The sequence below is a fragment of the Amphibalanus amphitrite genome, unplaced genomic scaffold, assembly GCF_019059575.1.
Source record: "Amphibalanus amphitrite isolate SeventyFive unplaced genomic scaffold, NRLGWU_Aamphi_draft 000443F_arrow, whole genome shotgun sequence".
In the NCBI taxonomy this organism is placed as follows: domain Eukaryota; kingdom Metazoa; phylum Arthropoda; class Thecostraca; order Balanomorpha; family Balanidae; genus Amphibalanus; species Amphibalanus amphitrite.
The window spans coordinates 35,753-53,548 of NW_024881937.1; the positions used below are offsets into that span (position 1 = coordinate 35,753).

At 49.6% G+C, this 17,796-nt stretch overlaps 2 protein-coding genes across 2 annotated transcripts in view; both read right to left on the bottom strand.

Moving 5' to 3' along the window:
- The window catches only part of LOC122391545 (probable low-specificity L-threonine aldolase 2), a 43,714-nt gene extending 33,479 nt beyond the window's left edge, over window positions 1–10,235 (bottom strand). The window contains exons 1-2 of the mRNA XM_043385584.1: window positions 10,162–10,235; window positions 8,693–8,769 (exon numbers count right to left, since the gene is read on the bottom strand). Of these exons, the coding sequence (XP_043241519.1) occupies window positions 8,693–8,744 (52 nt within the window). The 5' untranslated portion in view covers window positions 8,745–8,769; window positions 10,162–10,235. The remainder of the gene's footprint in view (window positions 1–8,692; window positions 8,770–10,161) is intronic.
- Window positions 10,236–12,080: 1,845 nt separating this feature from the next.
- On the bottom strand, window positions 12,081–13,685 carry LOC122391541 (female-specific protein transformer-like). Its single transcript, XM_043385578.1, has 2 exons — window positions 13,425–13,685; window positions 12,081–12,885 (listed from the first exon to the last, which is right to left on the bottom strand). The coding sequence occupies exons 1-2, from the start codon at window positions 13,498–13,500 to the stop codon at window positions 12,227–12,229; spliced, it is 735 nt and encodes a 244-aa protein (XP_043241513.1). The 5' UTR covers window positions 13,501–13,685; the 3' UTR covers window positions 12,081–12,226.
- Window positions 13,686–17,796: the final 4,111 nt, after the last annotated feature.

A 17,796-nucleotide genomic window follows, 5' to 3' on the forward strand; every position in this document is an offset into this window, starting at 1 on the left:
AGCCTTGGCGCCGGGTCGGAAATGCATCTTTGCGTCACAGTCTGGTGCTGCCAACTGGTGTCAGGTAGGTGCGCGTTCCGTGTAGGTATACGGTCGGTGGACAGGCCCATGGCGGCAATGCAGCATAGCAGCAGGCATACGTGCATCTATAGAGTGGCACATTGCCAGCAGTGACCTGACCCCCAGTCGGTCCGCTGCAGACCGGTGCAAGGCAACACCCCCGATCAACGGCAGTCCGACCGCCGGCCACAGGCCCGTCACGGCCTTGTCAAGGGCAGCTGACGTCACGCCGAATGAGTCACCCGGCCGCCCCCCGGTGCGGAGGACGGTCAAGTGTCACACGCTCGCGCCTGCGCCGCTGGCAACCACGTGACCATCAGTAGCTATCGTTGCTGCCGCCGCCTGCGGCGCTACCAGCGTTGGAAGTGCCACCTAGTGCTGACGTCACGATCACACAATGGCTGGTCGGACCCGCCAAGATGGCGTCAGGGCGACAGGGCATTGGGCGTAGGCCATGGACATCAATACTGATGCCAGGCAAGCAAAGAGTATATAGGGCTAAAAAATGCATGGCAGGCTAAGAACGTCAATGCTCGGGGTTACATGAGCAGAGTTAATACGCATTACAAACGGACTACAATGGTGAGCGAATAGGAAAATCCGTTCCTGATACGCATTTACTTGCTCATGTAACCCCGGTAAATGACTGGGGCCAGGCAAGCAATGACATGGGTGGAAAGAACCATTGTAGGTACGGAAGAGGAGGTCATCCTGGTTGGCCGGGCACAAGATAAATGTACAGAAAGTCACAGGTTCATACACTGAGCAAATCACACCGGGGTGAGCTGCTCCCCAGGCACATTGCAGGTGGTGAGACACCTGATTCCAGTCAGTGTAGGGCTCGTTATGGTCAGTAATGTGGCGCACGACGCCCGGCCTCGGCTAGGGGGGGGGGCGATGGGGACAAACTCTTATCATGTATGCTATATTGAATCGCCGTTAGCGATCACATGAGTGAGTAAGGTGCAAGTGTCAATCACCACCGGCGTGTTATGGGACGCGGCGAGGAACGGGCGAGACAAAATGGCGCCCGGCGCCGGGGGGGGGGGGGGTAATCTCCCCATGCACGCGGTGAAAGCCGTCGACAGACCTAGTTAGGTAGCAGGGAATGTCCAGTAACATACCTGCAGTTTTTTCGCCGGCGAGGGGCCATCGCGACCACAGTAGGATCCTAGTTTTACTCTCGCTGATGCACGTTGGTGTGGAACCCGTTCGGCGTAGGAAGACTATGGTGGTGATGCTTGCCAGCGCCGCCCCTCCTTCACGGATTCTGCTTTCTTGTTGGATTTTGCTGCTCACATATCGATTCACACATACATCACTCGCACTCAAGACTGAACAGTGAACATTCAACTCGACTAATGTGCCCCGCGCCCTTGCCGACGGCTCGCCGGCGGGCACCCGACTCCGTCTCCCGGCCGCCCGGGCGCGGCCGTCCCGGTTACCTGACCCGGCCGGCTAAAGGTCGGACCGGCTCCGGCCGCCGCTGCCAGCCCGCGGCGGGCCCGGGGAGGGGTACTACACTACATTCTGCCATTGTCGTGGCAACATGCCTGGTGAGGGCAAACACTGACATTATTTCTCTCCCATCAATATCAAAGTATTGCCCGATTATCTCGTCCAGCGCTGCCACCCGTCGAACGTTGCTCTCCCCAATTGTTCCTCCTAGGGGTCGCCGCAGTCTGCCCCGCCGCAGTCTGCCCCGACACTAATGTTCCGTGATCATCGCCGGCTCTAATACGGTCCCATGATCGGGTGCCGGTGCTAAGTGGCAGTCGGCAGGCGCTACAAATACAAATATTTACTGAGTTTAGTGACAGACCCTGAAACACAAAAATCTGCTGCTTGGGTTAACCCGCGGGCTGTTGGGGGTCATGGATTTCCACGCCCTGCTGGGGGGGGTGTTGAACCCCCCCCCCTTGTAACTCGGTTCCTGGGCCACGTAGCGATACGCGGAAGGTGGCGTTCGAAAGAGCGCCAAAACAAATGACGAAATCACTTCGGTCACTTTTTTGGTCAGGCAGGGGCGTCGCCGACGGGGGGGGTCGCGGGGGTCGCGACCCCCCACTCGTCAGAACCGGGGGGGTCGACCCCCCCACTTTTGGCGATGCTGAGTATGCTTTTTTAGCTATCATGTCAGGGAAGTTGGCGTCAGCAACATCAACAAATACAACGTCAGATTCAGAATCACTTCAAGAGCTCCCTAGTCCCTATTACTTCAGTCAGCAGGGGCGCGGGAACTACTTTCAGACTGGGGGGCACACCATAGTAGAGATCAACCTAGGGTACCCCCAAATCTAGTTTTCTCACCTGTTTTAGGCCACTTATTTTTCATCCCTTGGCTTTTCAACAAAAAAGAAAACATTTGCAAAGAAGTGCAGTATTTCGTCTCGAAGTTGTGGGGGCACCGCCCCCACGGCCCCAGAGTTGTAGGGACAAGCTGCCCCCACTGCCCCCCCACACCCCCCACGGTTCCCGCGCCTATGTAGGTCAGTAAGCTGTGGGCTGGAACATCAGCATGACAATATGTTAACCCTATTAGTGGCAGGGGGGGATGTTTTCATCCACCCCTCAGGTTTTTCGGGAATATCTCCGAAACCGCTGAAGCTACGATGCTGAAATTTTCTGCCTTTTCCTAAAATTAAATTGGGCACATTCCCTGAAAATTTCAAGTTCATAACTTTACCAGGGGCGGCTCCAGAGCACTGGGAATTGGGGGGTCCTATTCGTGAAGCGAGTCATTTGGGCGAACATCACGATGCTGATGTATTATAACTGTATGCGCCAGTTTTACGAACAGTGAATGAAAGGTATCATGTGATAACATATACAAAGGTATTGTGCATCCTCTTTTGACACGTTTTTGCTATAATAGGCGGATCCACGTCCAAAAAGGGGGGTTATGTTTTACCTCCCAACATAGGTGCCCTGACACCGCCTATGCATGACCAATACAATTGTAGTCGTTCTCTCATAAGAAAATTGTAACATAACAAGACCATTGCCACCCTTTTTAGAAACCGTACCAACAAAAACCTTATTTACTATACTTTTTGTGTACCCCCAATCTCAATGATCTGTATCCGCCTATGATTTTTGAAAATGCATATTTTTAGGATCCATGTGATTCCTGGTTCATTCTCTATCGATCGGCAAAAGTTGCGTTAAGATTGGTTCAGAAACCTGGCCGTGATAAACAGTCTAAAATGTATCTGCAATTTGCCCGTTTTACCCCCCTCTACCCCCTATTGACGTTTTTTAATTTTTATTTTTTTTAGAAATGTAGATCACGTTGAGCAAAATCGAATGCCGTTTGAATTTTGAAAATCGGCCCGTTAGATCTCGAGATATCAGGGGGGATCGTAAACAGCCCCCCCCCCCTGCCACTAATAGGGGTAGCCAGGAGCCTGCCACTAATAGGGTTAAAGTAGCCACTATTCTAGTCCCTTTTTATCCCTCAAATGAGCGAGCGTGTCAAAACTGACCCAAGCGTTCGTCTGATTGTCAAAATAATGGTTATAGTCGATTCGTCGGATGACGTATCAGTAACTACGAGGTAACTGGCTAGCCTCAGCCCTGACTACGCTCGGACCTGCGGCTGCATAGGGAAATGGGGTCAGATGTGGACCCCTCTCGGGCTTTCCTAATAAGACGAGCAAAAGGGAGTACTTTGCAACGAAACTTCCAGTGACCTCGAGTTAATGAATTTTACACCTTCTGTAAAAATGTATTGGCCCTGATTCGAATATGGATGACCTTAGTTAACTTTTTGAGTTTTATTTGCTTCCACTTACAAGTGTAGTTTTTGGGGCTGATTTCGAGTTTAGCGCCCGTTTGAACATAAGAAGTAGTTTTGATAAATGGTGGTTATGTATAATGTTGTTACGAAGCTATCGTTGGTGGTTGTCAGTCACCCACTCTAGATGGCCGGCAGGAAGCCTGCTGGTCGACCTGACCTGACCCGACCCGATCTACCCCAAATGCATGGGGTCATCATCTTTGTTCAAAACTAACATCGAACTCGTACTCGCGGACCCCGATAACAGCTACGGCTCGCAAAGTTCTAGCAGGCGGCCAGATTTTTCCTGCTTTTGGGCGTTGACCTTAGGTGACCCGGCCAAGACCTTGAAATTGGGCATCATCGGCTTTCTCTCATCACGGGTACACTGGCGGATCCAGGGTGTCAGCGCGGGGGGGGCATACCAGGTCACGGAGCCAAACCTAAGGTACCCCCAAATCCTGTTTTCTCATCGGATTTAGGCCACTTATTTTTCGTCATAGCCCTGACACGAGTTTTTTTTCTAAAAAAAAAAAAACAGAAATTGTAGGACACCTGAACCCCATTGGCAGATCCAGGAGGAGGAGGCTTTTGGGACAAATACCCGGGAAGCGCCAGAAATCGACGAAAATTGGTGGGGCCGGTGGGGCCCTCAGAATGACTGGTGTACCTATAGAGGCGACCCAGGGCCGCCGGTGTGGCACCTTAAGAGGTACTGGCGTGGGACCATCAAAGCTATCGGTGTGGGTTCCCCAGAGGCAGTGGTGTGGGACCCTCAGAGGCACTGGTGCAGGAACCACAAAGGAGCCGGTGTGAGCCCTCTAAGGTGCTGGTGTGAGGCCCTCACATGGACGCCGTTGTGGTGCCTCAGACACTGGTGTGGCGCTAAGCCCACACCATTCACAGATGGCTGTGTGTGGGGCCCTTGGAGTTGTTGGTGCGAAATGCGAATGCTTAATAACCCAGTAGGACCTCTCAGAGACCGACAAAGGGCCCTCAGAGGCCGGTAACGGACCGTATGATGCCAACAATGGGCCTTCACAGGCCGGCAAGTGAGGGCCGGCAGTATCTTCAGGAGCCCTGTGGAGTCCTTAGAGATCGGCATGGTACTCTCAGACGCCGGTGGGGCCCTCAGAGTCACCGGTGTAGGACCTACAGAGTTACCGGTGGCTGACTGCCAGAAGCACTGGTGTGGGGCCCCAGAGGCGCCGGTGTGGGACCCTCAGAGTCACCGGTGTAGGACCTACAGAGTTACCGGTGGCTGACTGCCAGAGGCACTGGTGTGGGGCCCCAGAGGCGCCGGTGTGGGACCCTCAGAGTCGCCGATGTGGGACCTCAGGAGACACTGGTGTGTCAGAGGTGGCGGTGTAGGGCCCTCAGACGTGTCTATGTGGTGCCCTCACAGTCGCCGGTGAAGACTTTCAAAGGCATCGTTGTGGGAGTCCTCACTCCTCAGAGACACATGCATGGGGGCAAGGGGTCTTCAAGAGACCAGCAAGGGCCAGCAGAGGCCTTCAGGAGCCCTGTGGGATCCTGGAGACCGGCGTGGTACTCTCAGGCGTCACTGGGAGCCCTCAGAGTCACCAGTGTGGGGCCCACTGAGTTGCAGGTAGGTAGCCGTCAGATGCGCCTGTGTAAGACCTTCAGAGGCGCCAGTGTGGGGCCCTCAGAGCCGCCGCCGATGTAGGTCCTTAAAAAAGATTGGTGTTAGTCCCTCAGATTGGCGGTGTTGGGCCCTCAAAGGCGCCGGTGTGAGACCCTCAAAGGCGCCGTTATGGGCCCTCAGAGACACTGGTGTGGAGCCGTTCCATGCGGGTATGGGCCAGGACTCTAATTAGAGCTGACGCTTAATAGGTCAGCAAGGTCACTCAGAGGCCAGCACAGGGCCCTCAGAGGCCGGAGTGGGGCCCTTATGGAGATGTGTGATATGTGGCGACCCAGGAGCCCGTTACTCCGTGAGGTGCTCTCACGAGTCCTGCGGGTGTTATCTCAGTCGAAATAAGGCACGCTTGGACCCTGAGCGGCCAATTGGCACTGCAGGGCCTCTCGGGCCCATAGGGCACCATGCATCTAATGAGGCGGCACGCGCCCCTTGTGCCCCCCCCCCCCCGGTTACGCTGCACTGGCTGTGGCCATACAGGTAAATCATATTCTAACCGTCCCTATTCCCAAGCATAGGCGGCGGCCGATTCCTGGTTTGCGCAATATGAGTGCCATCGTTAGACAATACGGTCAAAAGGGTTGAAACTTGAAGCGGCATGACTTCCCTGTTGTAAGAACTAAGAAGCAACATACTTTTAGACAAAATAAAGCAATGACAACTAAATTGAGGTTACTAAAACGACTCTGATCACAAAAGTAGTTACATAGGAAGACTTTCTAATCCATGTTTATTTAGTTCCTCGTTATAGGCGTAAGATTTTGAACGGGGGGGGGGCATACTTGTACTGAATGCCCTCCCCAGGCTCCTGTCGGGGGGGGCATATGCCCCTAATGCCCCCCCCTGGATCCGCCAGTGCACGGGTAGCATCCTCGCTCTTCCGCGAAGCTCTACCTCGATCAGGGGCCGAAAGCATGCCTTCAGCGTTACGTTGGAAAACGTTTTATCTTAGCGACCCGTAAAACACGAATAAGAGTTACAGCGACACAGAAAGCGTATTCGATAGCTTTTTAAAGCTCTTTCGCCAACTTCGCTTCAGATATGACTTCGGGTCTATGGCTTATGTACCATAGAGTCCAAACAGCTAAACGGACGGATTTTGCCGAAACATTTGTTCTGTAACAACCTATGATTCAGTGAATGTGTATGACATCCAGGTTATCACCATCGTTTTTGTTTCGTCAAAACACGTCGCACTCGCATGGCCTACAATTTGAACTTAAAAACTTGAATAGAAAACTTAACATCAGGTAAAGGTCATGTCCTGACCGGAAAAGAACCTGCTGCATATGGATCGATCTGTGTTACTGAGCTGAACACACTCCAGGTGCTGTCATCGCTCTACAACGTCTTCATCGAAAGTTGTTGTCGAAAATGTGTTAGAGATCTTTGATGACCAATCACTGACCATTCCAGTCACCACTGGTCATTAGCTGCACCTTGTCTCTAAAATGAACAAGGTGCCATGGCTACAAAAGTATCTAGCGTTTTTAGCATATTCTTTCAAAGTAGAGGACATCGTGCTTTTTCCCATATCTTATCATGATTGGTGAGGTCACATACCTATTTGACCTGACTTCACTTCTCAGATGTAAAATCCTAGATTCATGAACTGTTGGCACTTATAATCCCATTCATTACACCAAATTTCAGACTTATAGGAGATAATCTATAGGAATGAAAAGATTGCAGTTTTTAGAGGCATTAAAACTGAACTTGACTGTTGACATGACATTGTGACCTGACCTTAGGTGACCTGTGCTGGATTTTTATGCACGATGCAAAATTGATGTACAACAAGATATACCGCTGCTTTCGCGGCGCTGCGCGCCGAGGTTTTTCTCCGGGCACACGAAAAAACCGGGAGTGTGGCTAAAAACACCCCTACCCATCAAGACGAAGACCGGAAACCCGACCCCCCCCCCCACTCAAAAATCCGTGGCGACGCCCCTGTGGTCAGGTCAAAGGTCAGGTCACCAGAGGTCATTGAGGAAAAATTTCGCTGATTTTCACGTTGAATGTCGACAATTTCCAAGAAGCCAACGCATAACTCGGGAACCAATAGAGCTACAGCGCCGCGGAAAAGGGCATTCGATAGCCCTATGTATGTACGTGATACGTCCTTTCTGAGTAATTCTCTCATATTTGTCCTAACGTCAACGGTTTTCCCTGCAGGGGGCAAAAACTGCCAAAACAGCCGATTTTGTCGGAAAGTTTTTTGCAATAACTTTTGACTCAACCCTTGCACGACTAGCTTACTTTTACCGGCATCGTGTTTCTCTCGTCAAGACGCATCGAATGAACTATAATTTCACCTTGAAAGGTCAACTTGAAAATTTGACCTTAGGTCAAGGTCATGACCTGACCGGAAAGGGTCCTGTTGCAAATCAGTCGATCCGTATCGTCGAGCTGAACACATCTCAGGAGTTTTCATCGCTCTAGCACGCCTCTATCAGAAGGTACCCGCGAAAAAAGCTTTTAGATACCATTCGTGACCTGAGATGACCTCAGGAGTCAGGGGCATAAACAAGGTTCACGGACACCATTTCCATGTTCAGTGTGTCTAAGTTACTTGTAATTCAGTGTTTGGGAGTGTTTATAATGGCTCTCGTCTAAAAGAGGCGCATTTCAGTTTTCTCCCATTGGCTCAGGTATAGGTAATGGGGAGGTCGTAAAATTGACCTGACCGTAGGTCATTGATATCGAAATTCTTAGAGATATCTTTTGTACACACTATTGCTCTTAGCAATCGCTGAAAGTTTTAAAGTGATCGGTCACTCGCTGTAGCTATGGCAGACATTGAAACTTGTTATGAGGTGAGGTCACTAGCAACCATTTGAACATTTACGAAGTAGTGTTGGTGCCTTCGTAACATGTTACGAAGCTGTCAGAGGCGGTTAACACCTTCGACGAATACCCGTCAGGACCCCCACTGGTTGACCTGACCTGACCTGACCCGACCTGGCCTAAATGCATGAAGACGTCATGTGTGATCAAAACTAACATGATATTCGTGATCCGCACCCCGAAAAAAATCCATAGCCGCCACACTTTACGACGTTCACAAGCAGCGAAACCAACAAAACCATCAACAAAGGCACAATTATCGGCAAAACCGGCGGAACCAGGGCACGACCCATGAAGTCGAAACCGACTAATTACAATGTAGTTGGTCAATGGTCCATAGCACTCACCTTTGCTGATAACGGACGGCCTCGATTTGGTAAGTAGACCACAGAGGGACATTTATCGTCTTGAACACGGCTAAAACCTGGAAAATAAATACAAATATGGCCTCTCAACTGGACGGGCTCAGCAGATGCGGCGCACAAGCCGGTATCCAAAAGTCGGCCAAATAACTGCCCCTCATCCCACAATTTTAGAAAACAAGATGGTTTCAACTCTAAATACAATAAACAATGAAAGGGGCAAGTCCCACTAGAAACCGAGCGCCCAAAAGTTGACGCCACCAATGAAGGAAAAGTCAGACATGGCTCATGCTCTTTATTGATATATAATTACGAGTTACGAGTCTAGACTCATTGTTGGACTACTGGCCGTCTAGCTGAGCCGCCAGCAGTCCAGAAAGACTGGAAAGGGTGACATTGATCGGCACGGCCGTGAGAGCGCACTGTCAGCCTTTGTAGAACACACAAACGTATATATGTTACAGTTAGTATGCGAAATCCGTTAGTTTGCAACGAAACTAGTTGCGTTGCAAACTAACGGATTTCGCATACTAACTGTAACATATATACCTACTTCAGAGATTTATTGGTAGGGCTCTAATCGTTCATTTTAGGGATACAAAAGCCATTCTTTACCTGCAAAGTCGTAAAGCTTATGATAAAATGCCGAAATCATTTGTAGGACTCGGGTCGAACCAAGCCCATATAAAAAAGCTTTTATATGGGCCTTTGTTGTTTCAGTGTCGTATTGTGCAAATTGCAGCATAGCCTGCAATCAGTTTCTGTTCGGACGCAGTTCTCCCGGTGGTTGTATATAGGGCGGAGGAGCTCCCGAGGCGAAAGATAGAATACCTATCGCATAATTCGATACGCTATTTTACCTATGTAAATCATGAGCTCAAGTGTGAGAACCGGCGCCTGAAGCTCGACATGTATACGAGTCTCAAATCGCGCATAGTTGCGCTTGAGACGGCGACTGCAGCCAGTTGAGGTCAGAATGAATTACCTCAAAAAGCGAGCATTTATGTGTCACCATGCCGGTCCGGCCGCCACCGGCCGGTTCAACAGTTAGCGACGCGACGACGACGACGACGCACACCAGTTCGAACCGACTGCATATGCAGACACAAACTCTGAGTGAACTACACGATTCGCAGGAACATTGTTGGTCCGATTGCTCTGCTACACCAGTTCACCGGTTCCAACCGTCACCCCTCCTCTCTCCACGCAAGGGAGCGACAATCAGCTGATCGCCGGTCGGCGAGGTCAAAGTTCATCCCGCCGAGACAGTCGGGGGAGGGGGGGGGGGCACACCACGTAGGGCCTTGACGCAACGCGGCAGGGGAGAGGGCTCCAGGCAGTGACGCGAAAACAGAAAGGCTTAACAGTCAACATATAAGCGCCACTACACCATAGAATGAGTTTCTTCCGATAGATTCATTGCAATCCCATGCCGTCCCCATGAACGCACTTACCTCGTCTATTGAGTCGTATCAGCGCAACCACTCCGCAACCAGCACAAGACCGATACAGCCGCCAGTCTACCCCACACTGAGACTGGTCGCGTCTGGCGGTGGATGAACTGGGATGCCAGATCCCTGCGCATAGCGCCACCTTGGATACCTATGAAAATAAACATTCATTGGACTCGTCCGCCACCGTATGGTAATGGTTGACCCTAGAGGTGGGTGGGTGCGAGATGTGATTGGCAGGACTATGTTTTAACCCACGAGCCGCTGGGGGGGGGGGCATAAAGTTGCCCCCCTTTACGTTTTGTAAAATATCTCCGAAACCTGATGAGCTACGAACGTGAAACTTGGCATAGCTTCAAATGAATACCTAGGCAATGTTTGAGGAAAGTTTGGTGGTTGTAGCACCTAAGATGACGTCACAGTGACGTCATAAAGTTTTGTCGTTTTCCGATATGGACCGTTTCTGATGACGCTGAGCATGAAACTCGGCTGTAAATGAACTAGACAGCACCTGCTGTCATCCTAAAACATGTTACTACACTTCCATCTAGTTTCTGACCAATAATCGGCCCTTTATATTCGGTCCCATATATGTGATGTATCGTGAGGAATATGAGAGTCGCAAATCTATAATTTCACTTATGACGTCACTGTGACGTCATTTCAAATGGGATCGACACCAAATTTGTACACCACCTCGGCTAGGTATTCAGGAAGATGTGTGCAAAGTTTCGCTTCTCTATCTCTTCGCGTTGCGACGATATCGTCGCAGAAGTAAAGGGGGGGGGGCAACTTTATGCCCCCCCCCCAGCGGCCGGCGGGTGGCGCGGAGGCCCAGCGGCCGCCGGGTTAAGACCTCGTCTTGGTAGTGATAGATGAAATCAGCATTGAAATGCTTGTAGGCTGTTGTTGGTTCCCTAACTACATAGATGCAAAAAAAAAAACTGGCGTAGATGTGGCTCGGTTGAATCAGACACCAGCCGTGACCTTGATATGTCGTGGATCAGATTTGACATTGATCAACTGTCGCTATCCACACATGACGTTGAATTACCGATAGCCATACGTGACCTTGACCTTTCGCGGACCATGTCTACGTAGTCACAAGGGTCTCCAACGGTGGTTTTGGTCTCACATGGACCATCAACACATGGACCCGTTTCCATGGACATCACTGATCCGGATCAGTGCCCCGAAAGGGATTAGGCTGCCCAAGGAAACACCCGCAATCCCTTACTGGTGATCTCGATTCGAGTCCCTTGCCCATGGAAAAGTGATCATGAGGAATATGGTCCATAAAGAGCGTATTTCCTGCGCCTACACGGATTGGAGGTTGTGCAGTCAGTCCCAGATGTTTATTGTCATTTGTCGGCCGGTCTGTCTGTCGCCACCGAGTGTGGTGCGCGGTGTCAGAGGTTAGGTGTGTCCGCACGTGCTGCCGGCCGCGTGACGTAACCTTTGACCTTTGAGTGGCCTTCTGCGGTATGACGGATGCGCGCGCGCGCCCGTAGTTCGAACCATGAGGCGCAAAAACGTGAAGTCATTTTTAGGATGGCGACTTGGTGCCTAATGAGGACCGCAAAATTAGTTCTAGGACTTCTTTCGGTTATGACATATGAAAGGAATTTTATGGAACGTTATTCCTATAATCGTGCGAATTAATTGTTATCACTGATTGTAATAAAATCGTAGGAATAATATACTTCAAATCAGCGCACAGTAGATTTGTATGAAAGAAAACAATATAACAATGTTTCGATTTATCGTTGCATTGTCCTCCAAACGCAAAAGTCGTGGAAACGACATGCGGGTTATACCTTTTGCTACGCTTGGTTAATTAACATACTGCTGTCGTGATACCTATAACCTATGTTAATTATAATATAAAACCGTCGAGAGCCTACTAAGCATTAAACCAAGAATTGGATGCAACCTTTTTTATTTCGAACTGCGTGCTGCTCTCAATTGAGCAGTAGCCATAACAGCCTTCATATGGGCCGCTGCGTTCTCGCTCGTGATTGGTAATTCACTTTGACCTCCGACTGATTCACTTTGACCTCCCATTGATTCACTTTGACCTTGACCGGGACGACGAGGTTGAGCACGAGCTTGATGAGCAACTGTCTCCCTTGCACTTCCTGCGCCTCCCCTTGCAGCGTCTCCTGGGTCGTCCCCTCTCTTCGACGATTTCCAAACAGACTGGCCTGCCATGGTCATCCAGCGAACACGACCTTCCAGGGCAGACCTCGGCACAGGTGGCGGGCAGGACGATCGGCGCCGGGCGCGGCTGGGGGTACACCTTTGGATTGTGTTGCTGAGGGGGCTCGTACACCACCGGGGGGTGCTGAGGCTCCGGGTAGACAGGGCCCTGTGGTTCAGGGTAGGGACCGGTACCTACAGGCACTGGAACGGGAATGAAGACAGGGCGCGCCGGCTGCTGGTCAACAATCCTCACACGGTCGCACTCGCAGAAACACTTGGACCGCGACCTCGACCGCGACTTGGAACGCGATTTCGACCGCGATTTGGACCGTGATTTAGACCGTGACTTGGAGCGCGACCTGCGCCGGCGTTTGCAGCGCTTTCCGCTCTTGGTCCTACAGCGGCAGTGTTGGTAAGGGTCGTCATTCAGGCGCGGAGGAGGTGGAACTGGACATCCGCCACCTCCTCCCGAGTGATCCGAGCATCGTTTGCGCGGACAACGGTCACCACCACAGCCGGGCGAGGCTGCCGGTCAGAGGGGGGGGGGGGGCAGTGAGGTCAAGGGGGAGGGTCAGTGGGGTCAGCAGATGGGTCAGTTAGATCAAAGACACAGTCGGGTCAGATATGGCGGGTCATGATCATGACAAAGGGCCAGGGGGGGGGGGGAACATAATAACCGACAGGAAAAGGAAGCTTTCGTCTGTTTCAAAAGACTATTGCAGAGACGAGAGCCAAGAGGTGCTTACTTCGTCAAAAAGCGATAGGCACTAGGCCGCTACAGCTGAAACATGAAAACTTGTATTTAAAGTTATATTAAGCATGAGCCAATTATTATTTACCCGTCCAGTTTATGAAAAACCAAGTTTATTTTCTAGAATGTACCCGTATGTGCAACTAACACCTTCTACATATTCAAAGCTGTATATTCAAAGCTGTAGGCATTGTTGTTTTCAGTCAGTTTCTAGGTTTACTTTATCATGCATTTGCACAGCAATTGCGGAATTTAACTATTCAAGCGCATCACTTCAGTTCTGCTTGACAAAGACAGAACTGATATATCTCACCGGCTGGAGCGGCGTCGGAGAGTGCCACCCACACCGCCAGCAGCAGCAGCGGCTGCAGCCAGCGCAGACGTGCCATGGTGCCTCCGGCTCACGGCAGTAGCTGTCCTGCCGTCGACCCCGACTTTATACCGGCTCAGCCCGAGCTGTCAGCGACCCCTCGTGACCCCACCGGTGACCGATTCCGGGTGGCACTGTCATGGCGGACAAACTGTCACGGCCGGCGGGCTGTCATCAGATGCCATCGAGACGAGACATCACGCGCTGCCAGAAGAGGGTGATGGAGAGTGATTTGATTTGTGGTGGATTGTGATCAGTAGATCATGTAGCCTGTTACGGCTGCGTCTAAGTACGTAATTTTTCCCCGCGCTTTCTGTTGCTAGGCTTTATAATAGTTCTTGAATAATGGGGCAATTTATCCAAAAAGGTTAACTTAAAACACTACGCTGCAAATTTTGTTGCTGCCCTATAAGAGCTTGACCTTTGCCCTCATCTAAAGAATGACTGCATCTATCTAGAAGTCGAGCATCTTTCAAATGTAGCTGCCCGCTTGTCGCTACGTGGCCATGGGCTCAATTTTATCAAATACTGTGCTTCTAGTCTTCTATGCATAATATTTAATAAGACGTATAATATTTAAGAATTCCAGTGTTAGCAAATGCTTGCAGCTTATCTAAGTCAATGCCTAGGAACGTTAAAAAAAGGATAGTGGAATGTGTAAAACAGACCAGTTTTTAAGTTAACAACCGATCTAAAATGGAGGGCGACATTCCCGTGCACATTCTCAAGCTCTGCTTCGATTTTATCGGGCCAGTATTGCTACAAATTATTAATACTAGCATTGTTACAGAGACCGTGCCTTCCAGCTGGAAGTGTGCAACTGTCATCCCCATTCACAAAAAGGGTGATCCGTCAAACGCTTCAAATTTCAGACCAGTCACGACGGTTCCAGCGATCTGTAAAATAGTCGAGAAATTGGTTCATGGTCAAATAATCAATTATCTCAAGCATTATCATCTTTTTAGTACAGACCAACATGGATTCAGAGAAAATCACTCTACCTGTACGGCGCTCATATCAATCACTGATGAAATATTAAAAGGAATGGACCAATCTGAAGTAACTTTATTAACATTGATTGATCTTAGTCGCTGTTTTGATGTTATTGACCACAGCATGCTGATAACAAAATTGAAACAGCTTCAAATTTCGACCGGATGGATCCAGAGTTACCTTGAGGGGCACACACAACGCGTCAGAATAGACCAAACACTGTCTTCATCTCAAAATATCGGTATTGGAACGTTCCAGGGATCATGCTTGGGACCGCTTCTGTTCAATATTTTCAGCAACGATTTCTCATGTTTTATCCCAACGCACATGAATGGCCTTTGTGTCACTTTAGTTCGATACGCTGACGATGCCCAGATAGCTATCACAGGACCTCGCAACAAACTGTCTGAGATGCGGGCTTCACTTGAAACAGTGTTTGATATCGCTTGTACATGGTTTTTGCAACATGGTATAAAGGTGAACGCAGGCAAAACCGAGATGATTCTGTGTGGAGACAGTCGACAGCTTCGGCAGGTTGACTCTCCATCAATAGAGTTTATGGGTGAAACGCTGAGATGTTCGCAAACAGTGAAAAACCTAGGAGTTGTTATGGACCCGTCACTGTCTTACAATTGTCACATCGATCGAATTGTTAAAAAGTGCATCGGCATCCTTATCGGTATACTTAATGTTAAATATGCCCTACCTAAAGCATTGCTTCCGAAAATAATCGACGCCCTCGTTTTCTCTCATGTAAGGTACTGTGCACAAGTGAATGGCAGCGCAAATCAGTCAAATGTGTCCAAAATCCAAAAAATATTTAACTTCGCTGCAAGGGTGATTTCAGGCCGTAGAAAATATGATCATATTAGTAGCGTTTTAAGCGAATTAGGCTGGCTATCCGCCCACCAGTTAGTTATTTATTCAGATATCTGTTTGATCCATGACATTATCAGAACCGGCAGACCTCACATGATCCGATCATCACTGGTGTTTAACCGCGAGAGAGCTGCCCACGACACCAGACAGTCAACTCAACTTAGCTTACCGCGCGTTAAAACAAACTATGGAAACAGGCAATTCATGTACCGTGCAGCTCAAAAGTATAACAAATTTATAATTTCGAAGGGCTTGTCCAGTACATCCAGGCGAACGGTGCGCAGAAACGCACGTATATCGATTCAGGCAGATGCAAGGTGATCGGTCCGCATGTTGTGATCTGGCAGGCTTACATGTGTACCTAATTGAGTGTGCTTTATGACCTGAGTGTGAATACTCTTATTTTACTGTATCTTGTCTAGGAACTGTGCCTCGACTGAAAAGCCCTCTTTGAGTGGATGTCGTTGTATGTTTAAATAAATAAACGCAGCTCCACCGTGTGCAGAAGATTGTGAACTTTTGCACACGGGTCGTGACCCGTAAAAGGAGGTACGACCATGTGTCCGGAGCTATACGGCAGCTGGGGTGGTTCACAGCTAAACAGCTGGTATCGTACCACGCAGTAGGTATATGCCGTCGAGCGTGTGATTGTGTCCGGTCAGCCCGAGTATTTAAGACAGACCATCGGACCCAGAGCCTGCCAGCGGCACCAGCACCAAACGAGACGAGCCGATTCGTTCACCCTCCCCGCTATTCGCACAGAGTCTGGGAGACGCCGTCTTTGTTACCGAGGTGTGTCGCTGATGAATGACATGCGCATAGAGCCCGGCATGCCGGCATTTAAGGCTACGTTGAGGCGGGCTATTATGTCGCTATAGGCTGCTGAATGCAGCACAGATGTGTCCGAGTCGCTGATAGTCAGTTTCGATGTGTTTGTATAATTGTGGTGATGGATATATGCTTGTGTGCGTGTGTCATACTTTCCATTTTGTTTCACCGTATGACGTGACTGAGCGGAAAGCCACCGTTTTGTGTGGACCTCATTCGAATACATCTGAATCTGAATCTGAAAATTTGATTTTAGGCAGTTTTAATATGTCTCAAATGAATATCATTTATGTCACTCATAAGGCTGACTAAGGAGGTGACATTTACCTAACAAAGGGCTCGACATTGATTCAACGCTATGCACAAGAACTATCAAAATGGACGCCACCGTTTGGGTCGCAGGTGGGGGAGAGGACAGAAACACGAGGTCACGCCACTGAGGTGGCTCGGTGCGCAGTATCCATGACCTTTCGCCCCGCGCTTTGTCAGTCTCGGGTCGGTCAGTGACGCTAGTCGGATCTTGTCTAAAGTCATGACGTCATTACACCAAGTCGCGCTGATTTTTACGTCGCCACGAAACCAGACACAGATGAAAAAAAACGCTGCAGAGTGGTGTATATTGTCAGGAGGTTCGGTGAGCGTTGACATTTCAACTGACAAGGTGACAATTGACGGCGGTGCTGTAAGGGAATTAATCAATAATCGTATGTAGATCACGAACTGGAGTAAAATGCTATATACGTCCGGGAGGGAGGAAGCGATTTGCGATTATAGGAATCGACGGTGTTTGATTAGATCAATTATGACATATAGGTAGAAAATGTAATATGCTAAAAGCATTATTTTGAGTTGACGTGAGGCGTGTGAAGAATACAGGTTGGTCCGACGAGGACTGAGTTGAGCCTTTTTCAAGTTTCGGTAGCTGTTTGCTTGAACACCAGTAGGCAGTTTATCACAAAATGCCGATTAAACAATAGGCATGACGCAGCTATATTTCTCAAATAAACCTATTATTTTATTTTTCATCCACATATCCATGAAGAAGCTTAAAAAGTGATAGAGAATTGCCCACATCTTACATTATATTAAATAGGATCATAGAGCCGACTTGCAGTTTTGTCTTGAGATACATAATGATGGATCGAACTCGATCAGCTCTACGCACATCTCTGCAGTGTCTGTATTGCCTCGTTTCCATTTACTCTCGACATGTTAACTGCGTGTTCTCGGAAGGAGACCGATAGGTACCCCGGCCCGCTGTTCCCATCCCACCTGTTGGTAATTAGAACGGTAATGAGGATATGGCATCTGTTGTCACCATGTGGCAGTCCGGTCTGTTCACTCAGGGGTCATTCACTGCAGTGTTCGCCACGGGCCGCAAAACCCTAGTCCAGCTCAGCCCAGGCCCATGGGTTCACAGCCCGGCCCAGCCCGAGCCCATTCATGGTAAAAGCGTCAAAGCCCAGCCCGGCCCAGCCCGTCAAAAATGAATGGGTTAAAAATTATTGACCCCACACAGGTACCCAAAGGTAACGAAGAAACAATATTTTGCGAGCCGCATGCGCAATGCACATTGCACGCGTGCTTGATTAACTCGTTTTTGAGTCTTGCACAG

Bases quoted from the DNA above. Each gene is read 5' to 3' on its own strand.
- LOC122391541 (XM_043385578.1), bottom strand. From the start codon at position 13,500: ATGGCACGTCTGCGCTGGCTGCAGCCGCTGCTGCTGCTGGCGGTGTGG. The intron at 12,886-13,424 runs GTGAGATATATC...TCTGACCGGCAG, and splicing joins CTCCGACGCCGCTCCAGCCG to CCTCGCCCGGCTGTGGTGGT.